The 12,514-nt window shown below is 38.3% G+C and overlaps 1 protein-coding gene across 2 annotated transcripts in view; it reads right to left on the reverse strand.

Annotated features, from left to right (window-relative positions):
* Positions 1–6,890: 6,890 nt before the first annotated feature.
* Positions 6,891–12,514, reverse strand: part of ZNF438 (zinc finger protein 438) — a 99,288-nt gene continuing 93,664 nt past the window's right edge. For both annotated transcript variants that reach the window (XM_084618853.1, XM_084618854.1), the window contains one exon: positions 6,891–9,669. In XM_084618853.1, coding sequence (XP_084474979.1) covers positions 9,060–9,669 — 610 coding nt within the window. In that variant the 3' untranslated portion in view covers positions 6,891–9,059. The remainder of the gene's footprint in view (positions 9,670–12,514) is intronic.

Consider the following 12,514-nt stretch of genomic DNA (forward strand, 5'->3'; position numbering starts at 1 on the left):
TAGCTTGTGGATTTACCATCTTACTTTCCTTGTATGCAACTGCAAAAAGGGAATTATCTTTCACAGCTGACAGTGAGTATGCTGAGCCCAGGAGGCATATAGCTCAAGAGATGTGACAGCATGCTTGCACTGTGCCTGAAAAATGTGACTCATCTAAATGTTGCACAGAAAGAGAGAGAGAGAGAGAGAGAGAGGATGAGTTTAATTGCTTCTGACTATAGAAGTCAGATCTCAGTTTTCTCTAGAGATGTGCATTGCAGGAAACACTTCCTGAACCTGGATCTTTTTAAAAAGGCCTAATTTAATCATGCCTCAAGATCATTTTATAATGCAAAAATGTAGGACACTATTAGGAGATTTAATTATAATATTTTGTAATTAGTAAAAATTATGAAATGTTCATTATTAGAGGCCACAGAGAAAATTATTTGGGAGAACAACATTATGCAATGGCAAAACACGAAAGCAAAGTGCGTCCCTTTCTTCTTTTTAAAAATGTTCAAAACAGACAATTTATGAATAAATTATAGCTATTATGCTCAAAATGAAAACATGGGAGAAAAGTGCATTGAATAAAGTAAGTCTATTTACAATGAAGACTTAGAAACAAATTCTTCTTAGGCGACAGGTGACAAGAGTTCAGTGATCAAAATATTTTCTTGCTCAGTGGATAATGTTAAACATTTCAAAATGCAGACAATTAGATACAATTAGCATTTATTGCTCAAAAGAGCCCATAGAACTGCAAGCTAAGGAGCTTATATTATCCTCCCATTCTAGAGTTAGACAGGAAGCATAGTTCATTGTTGATATGAATTGGTATAGAAACACTATGAAATTTGTCCTGTACTCTTCTATCCAGCTACACATTGCAGATAGATACACTAAGGGCTTCAGGCTTCTAATGTTTTCAATCTCTCAAATTACATAAGCACCTAATTTATCAAAAAGAAATAAAGGGGCAAAAATCCATTCAGTGTTCAAATAGACAGACTGCCACCTGGACTGCTTCCTAACGTAAGCAATTCCCAGTGGTAAAGTTTAATACCAGATTTTTGTGCTGTACTAATATATTACTATCAGAAATTTTGTTTTGAGTCCTATATGTGTTGTTAACCAGCCACCTTAATATGCTTTATAAGAAACTCAAACAATTCAATAATTAATCCAGTTTCCTGGAGGAACTCAGATGGCCATTGTTTGTTTCAGGTTTTGGAGCAGCCATAAATATATGGGTACTACAGTAAGCACAGCTTTACATCATTTAATGAGAAGTAAAGAAAAATAACTGTCCTGGAATACACTGTGTATAGTTTGGTATATACATTATTTTTACTAACACTGGGAGGTTTGAAAAATGCCACACATTTAATCCTTTTACAGTGGATATTTTTTCTTGATATAAACACCTGGGAAATTCTGCCCATGACAGTCATTAGAATACTAACCTGTGTAGAAATGGTAGTTTGTCTCCTGGTGTGCTGGCACCCCAACCGTTTGTCAGACTAACTGTCTCACAAGGTAAAAATAAAATGGTGCTTGAATTTAACAGAATGCAATCAATTTACAAAGCATGGGCTCTGGTTTGGTCTAGTCAGAAGAGATAAGAAGAGTGGACTGGAAGAGCATTATATAAAATAACACAGGAAATAAAGACTTTTCTTCCCTAGAATTCTTTTTCGTTCTCTCCAACTACACATATTGAAAAATCAAAATACAGATTAAAAGGAAGGCACCTCTGGGAAAAAAAAATCTTTTCTCCACTTTATAGTTTACTGCAGTGATGCAATTCATCTTATTTAATATGCCTAACTGAAATGGTCTTCTGGAGACTGCTACATTTAAAATATCTTCTCACAAACTTTGATTAACTTGACAGAAAAGATGGCAGATGACTTTTAATGGCAGGAAGGTGGATTTACTGGCAACAATGTCAGGGCTGCACTTAGCAAGAAATTGGCAGATAGTAGAAAATGATTTGGATGGGATTCAGACTCCAACAGATGCAAGAGCTAAGAATTTTGTAAAAGGATTTATTTTAATAGATAAATAGGGTAGAAAATATTTACTTTGGTTAAAAGTATAAGTGCTTTACATTAAAACATGTAGAAACTAACTTACAGTGAAAACAGATTGCACTGCTCCTGACATGGTCAGAAATGCTCCCAAGGAGAAACGTGTTACCTTTAGCCCTAATCAGGTCATTTATTGCTTCTTGCTTTCCTTGATCGGTTATATATTGAAGAGTCATATTAAAGGTGAAGCAGACCAACATTATTTAACATACAGTAACAACGTACTTCATTTTTATCCTAATTGGCTTAAATGACATTCAGGGCATTCATTATTCATGAAATGTGACAGGATGGGCAGCTCAGAGTTAGAAATTGCAGAAGAAGTACAGGTCAGTGGCAGCACAAGCTTCCTCACACAGGCATGCAACTATACACCAACTGTGCCTTGGAAAGACCACTGTTCAGGCCTTATTTTTACCCACTAGGGTAGGTTTTTTGCCAAAAATTTCTCACTGTTGCAGCTCCATCAGTTGTAGCCAGGGCAGTTTTGCCAACTCTTGTGGTTTTATTGCCAAATCTTGTGATGCTTAATATTTTTAATCACCCCAGGTCATAAAACATCAGACTATCTACTTTCATTTTAAAAAAAGATTCTAGCTCTCATGGTTGCGAAGAAAACCTGAATGCTTAAAAACCAGAAAGCAAATAAAAGAGAACCCAAACTTTTATTAAAAAACTGTATATTTTAAGCCAATCTCGTGTTTTTGAGGGGCCTGACATGATTTTTGAGCAATTGGGGCTGGCACTACTGCAAAAGTGGGAGTGCTAATGTAGACGTTCCAGCGAATGCCAGCATTTAAATCACCATATCATATAAATCTGGTGGTAATCGCAGAACTAGACGATTCGGTGCTTAAAACCTCAGATGCTGCAATGGAGCCCTGACTACACTAGAACTGCCATGACTGGAGCTAAATTGGTGGTAATAACTTTGGATATGTTCACCAAGAAGTCGAGCATGGCCCACTCCCTCGTGCAAGTGGCTTACATACCTATTAAGGCCTAGACTAAAACTGCAAACAAGGGAGCCATTCATGATGTTCACTTTGGTGAGGCAGACATTTGATACTTAATAACTAAATATTTCCTGTAGGCCACAGAACAGGCAATGGGCCCTGTTTTAAAATTCTGTCAGGGTGGATCTGAACTACTTCATTGTACCCTCACATCTAGCTTCCGGAGACAGCTCTAGACAAATTTATGATTGTACAGTCCAGCCTGCTTTAAAGGTACACAAAAATTACAGGATACCAGTTAATTACCTCCTTCTGTCACAGCTACAGTTCATTTGTGACTCCTCAACTCGTGTTTCCAACTATTTCTCACTATTCTACCTCCCGGAGCCTTTCAAGGAGCTGTTTTCCCAATAATCTGATACACATAAAAGTAACATTTTACCTTGACAGCAAGAACTAAAAGGCATTTTCCTCAATAATAAGGGTAAAAATTACAGTTCTCAAAAACCTGTACCAATATTAAAGGCTAGATTGAATGAAGTGGGAGGGTTTAGTTGGAAGGTGCAGGGAACCTCCACAATCTCAGACCTGTGTACAATAGAACTAGTACAATTTATGCCAATCTTCACTCTGACTACTTTATTTCCATGTTCTTCCTCCTCTTATCAGCAATTTTTCACCTTTGATTCAGCACTTTGGAGCAATGACCATCTCTCTCTACATGTTTTTCTAACACTAGCACGAGTCCCTAATCTGGATTGGCTGCTACCACAATACAAATATTAATCAGCACTCCCCTAAGAGAAAAACTGAGGGGGACCTGTCTTCTGCTACCAGAAGACTTAAGACTTAAATCTAGCACCAGATATGGAACTATTAGCTGAACACTGATCATGTGACTCTGGAGTGTGTATCTGGAAACCCTATCCACAGCCAAAGCGGCAGAGTGAAATGTCAGCCAGCAGTATTTGGTCTGATTTTCACTGCCCTGTTCATGCAGGGTAGATCACTCACACACCCCACACAGGAGAATTTTGTCCAAAGTAGTGTGGACCTGGAAATATTTACTAGAATTAATGTGTTATTTTCGCTATTTGTTTTTAAAACAGTGACAAGTAATTTATAGCAATTGAAGCAACTTGTAAGCTCTGTCATCCCAGTATAAACCTGGAGTATCTCCAAGGTAACTTCATGATAATTTCTCTGGATTTACCTCAGGTAAGAGAAATCACAATCGCAACCCATTATTTGTAGGAAAAGCCAAGTGACAACACCCACCTGGAGAAGTTGGCCAGAAAAGTAAATGTGTATAGTCAGCCTCTTTCATGCTAAAGTAAACAGCGCTACACCGTATCAATTTTCAGAGACAAAAGTCTAAACTAATAAAATTGCCACACAGGTAAAAAACGTGTATTATCGGTTCTTACTGCAAATTTGAAAACTAGTATCAGCAAACTATTAGCAGCTCACTTACGTTTCTGAAACGTCTCTTAGTTTAACCCCCAAAACCTTGCAATTTATACTTTGGAATCTAGCAGAAGAGTCAGCCATACACAGGCAGTCACATACGAAGGCCCCAGTCCTGCATGTTGCTCCACGCAGGCAGATGCTTGTGCAGAGTCTAATACTACGTGTCTCTATGCAGATGTGTGTGTGTAGGATGGTGAGGTCTGCCCATGAAGACCAGCTGGCAGGATCAGGCCCCATTCATTATTACTAACCAAGAAAAAATGAGAACATTTTAAGAAACAGAGGGGAAACCCCCCATAATGTGATGAATCAGCGGTAAAACTGCATTAAAACGGGAACAATCAACCGTTGCCACTCTTTTTAAGTCATCAGATATAATTTTCTCCTAGAGGTCATAATTTTTCTTGTGTCATATTCTGTGCACAGACATTTTCACGCTTCAGAGCTATGAGGAATTTGACAAGTAAGCCTATTAAAGTTATAGCATTTTAATCTTTATGCTTGATAAACACAAACCAAAGTTGTACAGGTTTGATAATGGTAAAATGCTGAATTTATAGTTATAAATAAAAAGAAAAGGAGTACTTGTGGCACCTTAGAGACTAACAAATTTATCTGAGCATAAGCTTTCGTGAACTACAGCTCACTTCATCGGTTCATGAAGTTGATAGATTTCCACTCCATACGGCTAAATTCAGTGCCTTGCATGACAGGTTGCAGAGTAGCAGCCGTGTTAGTCTGTATTCGCAAAAAGAAAAGGAGTAAAGCTTATGCTCAAATAAATTTGTTAGTCTCTAAGGTGCCACAAGTCCTCTTTTTCTTTTTGAAAATACAGACTAACATGGCTGCTACTCTGAAAATAATTATAAATGTCCTTCCAAAACAAATGGATATATAGTGGATGTATTTTAGAAATATAATAAACTACATGGCTGGGCCTAGATAAGATGATGATTCTCAAACACCAGCACCATTTGCCTAAAGTTAAAACTTAAATCTACTCTCCTAAATTCCTATTCATCCTTCTTATGACACTTTTTCCAAAAAGCACAGTGAATGGTAGATAAAAAAAGTATCTACCAAGGCACCACAGTAGCTCCGATGGAGCCAAACAGCAGAGATCTAAATTCTAATAAATAAATGAAGTTTAGCAATTATTGCCAGCAATCATGTCAAGCAGGCCATAGGAAACTGTAGCAATGCAGCTGGAGAAGGGCAAGATTCTGCAAGCCAGAGAAGTCAATGGAACTCATCCAGCTCATCCAGATTATTTATGGCATGCTGACGAAGGAACAACCTTCCATACAAGGAACAGCTTCTAAGTTGAACAGTGAAGCTGAAACAGTTTTAGAAAGGAAGAAAAACAAACAAACAAACAAAAAAAACCAAAACCCAGAATACCAAAAAGTACAGCTACAAAAACAATGACATTCATTTCAATAATTTTAAAAATCATTTATGTGCAAAAACAGATGTTAGCTTGTCAAACTTTGAGGTAAACAGCAAACTGTACTCATGACAACCACTTTGTTTAGCAGTAAATTTGCTCTATTTAATGGTGCTGTAAACAGGCTTCCACATGTTGCTTCCAAATATTATCATATTGAGTACAAATTCAAGCAGAAGCACATGGAAAGTAAAGTATATATCTGTAATTAATACTGAACTATTTTCAAATACCCAAAACTTTGTATTTCCTTGCACAGGCTATCATAATCATAAAACCCTGAAATGTATAAAATATGTATCAACCTTTTTGTTTTAGTGTCTGATTATAAGCACTCCAGAGGACACTGAGAAGTAGCTTAGAACCATGGTCTCATCTGCCTTTAAACCTATGAAATATGAGGACCTTTTATGCCTCTCTGGCTCTTTTACCCAGTGTCAAGGGGCTGAAGAGGGAGTGAGGATCTCATGGCTCGTGAAAGAATTCTAATTCTTACTTTAAAAGAAAAATCACCACAGATGCATATTATATACAAAGAAAATAAAAATCAGTGTTTGTTCTTGTTTGAACAAAATAAAAGGGTAAATGTGTGTGCCTGCCCTCCCATTTTGCTGGCTCTGTTGCAGCAGCATTTTGTCAAATATTTTCTTAGGGTTTTTCCAAGAACTGCTCTGACATCACTGATGCTACTCCTCAACACAAGAAAGAACAATAAAGCTGAGTCTATGTAAGCTCCTTTAAAAATACATTGGAAGGAAAGGGGAATTCTTTGTGGGGAAGGGGGGAATTAATATTTGCAACAAAAAACATGAGCAGAACAGAAATGAAGATTTTTTTATTTGCAAGGTTTTGGCTAGATCTTAAAACAAAGGGGGGACAAAAAAATTAAAACAAATGTCCTTTTAAATATGACATGGTTGTAACAACTTTAAAATATTATTTAATGAAAACAAAATGTGAGTTTTACACAATTTCCTTTGATGTGTTTTAACTACAAAACTAGAGGGATTATTCTTATATTCTAGAATTTAGTCTCAAAGACACCACTCTAAGCAGTTTGAATTTGACAATTAGCAAATGCTAATTCAGAAGTGTGCTTCTCAATGAAAACATGCTAATTCAAGAGAGACTACTTCTTAGGCCACGTCCACGCTACCCACGAGATCGGCGGGTAGTGATCAATCCCCGATCACTCTGCTGTCGACTCCGGAACTCCACCAGGGCGAGAGGCGGAAGCGGAGTCGACGGGGGAGCGGCGACCGTCGATCTCACGCCACGAGGACACGAAGTAAGTGATTATAAGTCGATCTAAGATACGTCGACTTCAGCTACGCTATTCTCATAGCTGAAGTTGCATATCTCAGATCGACACCCCCCCCCAGTGTAGACCAGACTTCCTTAGTGTAAATACACTGTACTTAATGAAATATACTCCTTGTTTGAAAAGAAACATTCAACTTTAAAAAGTATTCCATTCTAAATGTTCTTCACATGCTTACTTCACCTATTCAGTAAGAGTACATGTGAAAGGTACAATATGAATACACATGTTAGCATCAGAGTATGAACAGTTTTTATATCTCCAGGCAGTAGAGATTTACGGGTCATCAAAAGAACCCACCAGAACATAAAATAAAGTATTTCAGAACTAGTTTGGCATATGAAAATAGTATCTTTCTGATAAAAGTTAAAGTAATGAAACAACCAAGCATTTGAATCAATGGGAATTTGGAGGGAAATTGTCAAATTCTACAGGGATTTTTTCCCCCTCCTCAAACAACTGCAGTTTCTGAGATTTTTCCTTTTTTTTTTTCTATTTTATTTGGCTCCAGTCTCATACTTAAACACCGAACAGCATTATAGGATAAGGAATGTCATTCAAACGTTATCGTCTTATCAAACTTTTACTGATGTTACAGAAAAATCATGTAATATCTTCCAGGATCCCACTATGAGAAACCAACATTTTTTAGGTCCTATCTTCCTATGTTCCCATAACCAGGCTAAAGTCTTGGACTTTTCAGAGTTTTAGCAAAGTCGTATGTGCCTACCGCAGACTTTCTATGGATAATTCTTCCATCACTGCACTACCACAGGTACAACTCGACAGATGGTAGAAATGGAGGAAGCAATAGGGTAAAAGGAGCACCAGCATTTTGATCATTGTGTCATCTTACGTCCTTCGAGCACTGTTAGACAACATAGCAGTGAGTACCAAAGCCATCTACATTAGTGTCCCCAAAAGAGTCTAGGTGTAGACAAAGTTTTAGCTCATAGTAGCATAAACACAACTTTTAGGCTGTGTGTACATTGGCTGGCCAAACAATTTGGGAACCCTATTTGGTCACAACAAACTTTAAACAAGGCTTAGAACCTTGATTGTTAGTGCAGAAGGAATCAAAGAGCCAGCAGTGTGAAGGTTATCTTTATAATCAGAATATCATTTTTTTTTTTTAAGAAAACTTAAGTTCTGAAGACTTCTAAATAAATCCATAGGAGCTCCTTGGAGTTCATTAATATTTTTTCTTGTGGCTTTCTATTGTCCCAGTGTACAACTGTGCTCCATATTTATAAGCATAAAAAAGCATGTACATTAAATCTTAACATGCACCCAGAGAACTGTATGCATATATACATTTCCCATAAAATCTGGAGGCACTGTTAAGATTGAAAATTATATTTTCAGTCTGGTTTGTCATTCTGTACAAGAAGAGCATTTGTGTGCCATTACTTTACAAAGGGCACACATTAATGTATCTGAGTACAGCATAATATAATATCAGTTCCTCCCTTTTTCCTCTTAATTTCAACCTATTACATTCTGCATACTTGTTTCTGTGAAGGTCCTTGTGCATCAACCTTAGTATGGCATTATATAACAGGCTTGTGTGAGTCTCTGTGTATATATATATATATCTGAAAAGGCCTATGGTGAGAATTAACAGTTTTGTATTCAGCAAACAAACCTAAACTACACGTAAAACCACTGCAACTGATCACCAAAGAGAATGAGTGAATTAATTGTAAATTTTTGTGACATTGCAAATCAGACACAAATAAATCAGTAACCTTGGAAATGGAATACTTCTCGAGCTGAATTTTGCCAATGCTTCATTTTTCAGCATTATTAGAAAGTTCAGTAACTCCCTGTTTGGAGAATGAATTAAAAATAGTCCAAAGAAGAGAGGGGTCTTCACAGTTATGATGATTCTGCCAATGACTGAAAAGCTCCTCTTTTCTTCTAAATACCTGCTTGCATAAAATACAGTTATAATCAGCTTTACACCAAATTTGAATTTTTTTATTTTGTGTGACACAGCCAAAATTTTGCAACTCTTTTCCTGGTTCACTGTTACCTGACGGAATAAGCTCACTTTTGGTTAATATATCAAAATTATTTTGGTGAAGATATATTTTCCTTTTCAGTTTTGGAAAAGCATAAAACTCTTCCTCACAAGTGGCATGTTTGACTGGATTTCGTCTCTCTTTGTGCTGCTTCCAGAAATGAGCTGCATGTTTGATTAGTTCTTCCTGAGCGCCCTTGCCTCCCTGTAGAATTCCTTCTTTTATTCTTCCTTGGAGCTCCTCTCCATGAAAACACAACAAATGAAACTTCATCTCAGCAAAAGACTGTGCAGTAAACTGGCATCTGCCACAATTGATCTGCATTTTGACTTCTCCTTGACTCTGAAATAAATCTTCAAAATTGCATTTATTTCCCCTAAAATAGGAAGAAAAAAAAGGAATATGTACGCTACTTCAATACTAGCCGTGTTTGGAATTAGAATGGAAATTTCTAATCTTCTAAATTTTAAGAAGTAGAAAAGGAGGAGGAATTTATGAAATGTTATATTTACTTTATTAAAACCATGCATTTTTACTGCAATTAATAAAATATCTGAGTTATAAGGACTGAGAAGAAAAATAACGTGATAAAATAGTAGGCAGTATGGGGTGAACAAAACAAATTATATGAAATTATACACAAATTGAAGCTGTCAGGAAAATTATTGTCTCCAAAATCAGGTTTTGTTAAACTTTTACCAACCCCTAGATGAATTTCAATGAAATGTTAAAACACAACGATAACCATATGTGGGCAACCCAAATATTGCAGCACTGTGCTAGTAAGATGGAAGTGAAAATTACTAGACATTGACTTTCAAAAGAGAAATTCATTAGTCTATTTTCATTTATTGACATGAGAAAAATCTGAGTTCTTTTTTTAAAAGGCAGAAATAGGAAAAATAAAATGGAATATTAAAGTTTTTTCGATTTTAACAGTCTATTACTCCTGAAGGCATTCTGCACCAAAAAATTTAAAATTCTGCACCAAAAAAATTAAAATTCTGCACACAATATTTGTCAAATAAATGTGGAGGCTCCAGCATGGCATTGGGGAGAACAGGCCACTGGCTGCACAGAGGTGGGAGATCACTGTGCAGCTCCCCCCGCCCCGGGACACGAACTCAGCAGTGAGGCTGCACCCAACTCTAACACAGTGCAAGGTCCTGGCCTGCCCCAGAAACACCCCAGGGCTCTGCCTCTCTGTGTGGGCCAGCAGGCTCAGCAAGGCAGGATCCAAGTGTGGAGGAGCTTAATGTGGGGGGATCCAGGTGTGGGTTGAGAGGGTTCTTTGTGGGGCAATTTGGGTTCGGGTGACTCAGTGGGGATCCGAGTGCAATCTGGATGCACATGGGCTTGTTGGGGGTTCTGGGTGCAACAGTAATGGGACTCTGCAGGGGGTCCAGATATAGGTGGTTGAGGCTCAGTGGGGGGAGGGTCAGGTCGGTGTGTGGGGGGGGTAGAGCTAGACAGGAGGGTCTGGGTGCTGGAGGCTCAGTAGGGGGTCCAGATGCTAGGGGAGTAGGGCTCAGTGGGCTGGGCATCCAGGTGTAGCTGGTTGGAGCTCCGTGGGGTGGGGATCCGGGTGCGGGTGGTTCGCCAGGGGTGGTCCACGTGCAGGGGGAATGGGGCTCATCGGGCGGAAGGGGGTTCTGAGTCTGCGAGGACAAGGCTTGGCAGGAGGGTCTGGGTATGAGGGGGTCTGGATGCCTGGGGCTTGGATGCATGGGGGAGCAGCTCCCTGTACAGGGATCCCTCCCCCTGCAGCTGAGGAGCAATGGGTGCAGGAAACAGGGGAGTTTGCAGAGCTTCCTGCAGCCACAGGACAAATCTGTGGGTGGCTCTGACCCGGCCCCGGATGCCATGCAAGGGAAGTCCCGTCCCCCACAGCTCAGCTGTGACTAGCAGCCGAGCCTGGTGCAGGGTAGGAGCCACCAGCCAGGTCTTCATCAGTTCCGCCTCCTGGCCCACAGTGATTTTCCTCTCTCCAGCTGCTCTGGGCACCTGAAACATACTGCTGGGGAGGCTTGCATGACCGCACTTGCAGCTTCCCTTTGCTTCCCTGTCAGAAAGTCATTTTTATGCAGGGAAACAAGAAATCTGCAGGGTACATAAATTCTGTGCATGCGCAGTGGCGCAGAATTGCCCCAGGTGTAGTCTATGATACTGTTGATGATATAGGTAAAGATTTTAAAAATATATATAATTTATAACCAGACAGTAAATGCCCTTTTAATTTCTTTCTGTAACAGGATATCAAACATGAAAGATAAAGAAAACAGACGTACAGACAGACAACATCTCTTTGATTTGAATTAGGTTTCTGACAGGGCTCCACAGAATACTTTCCCATAGTAGCTAGAGAAATATGGGTTAGATGGAATTACTATATAGTGATACAAAACTGACAAAAAATTCAAACTAACAGGGTAATTATAAATGATTCATCATAAACTGAACAGTGAAAATTAATGAGGTATTGCAGTGTCCACTTGGGTCCAATACTATTAAAATTTTAATTAACATTTCAGAGGATAGAGAATTCACTGATCAAACTCACAATGGTATAAAGCAGAGAGGGGGTCAAATTAAAACACAGTATAGTATTGACACTGTAGAGAAACAAAATGAACTTAATAAACTACATTTTAATAAATACAAATTCATAGTAATACAAACTAGAAAGATAGCATTTATCCAACCATGGAAAGATTAGTTCACCACAAGATCATAAGATAGGAGCAGGAGCATTTTCTATCTTCTATAATAGAGAGTAGAAAGCAGTAATCAAATGCATGAATATGGACTAGGTAGCAGTACTTTTGAGAAAGAACAGGGTAACAATACATAAGATGGTAAACAGAGTACAAGTAAACAATGCAACACCATTAGATGTCTTGAAATGTTGTGTTCAGTTTTGAATACCATTCTTTTTAAAAATACAAATGGGAAAGAATACAGATGAGAACAAGGCTAAAAAGTAAGACTAAATATTAGGAAATACTTTTTAACTGTAAGAAGTCAGGGAATGAAAAAAAAAACCCAGCTCCACTATTGGTTGCGGTATTACTTTAACAGGAAATATTCAAGACTAGACTAGGCACAATCTGTCAGTGATAATTTAGGATTAATAAATCCTGATCGACTATAGGAGGAAAGGGATGGACTAGATGACTGACTAGAGAGGTCTAACAAAATTTGCAAGCTGCTCTGAATCTCAA

The sequence above is a fragment of the Lepidochelys olivacea genome (genome assembly GCF_965140295.1).
Source record: "Lepidochelys olivacea isolate rLepOli2 genome assembly, chromosome: 2".
NCBI classification, from domain to species: domain Eukaryota; kingdom Metazoa; phylum Chordata; order Testudines; family Cheloniidae; genus Lepidochelys; species Lepidochelys olivacea.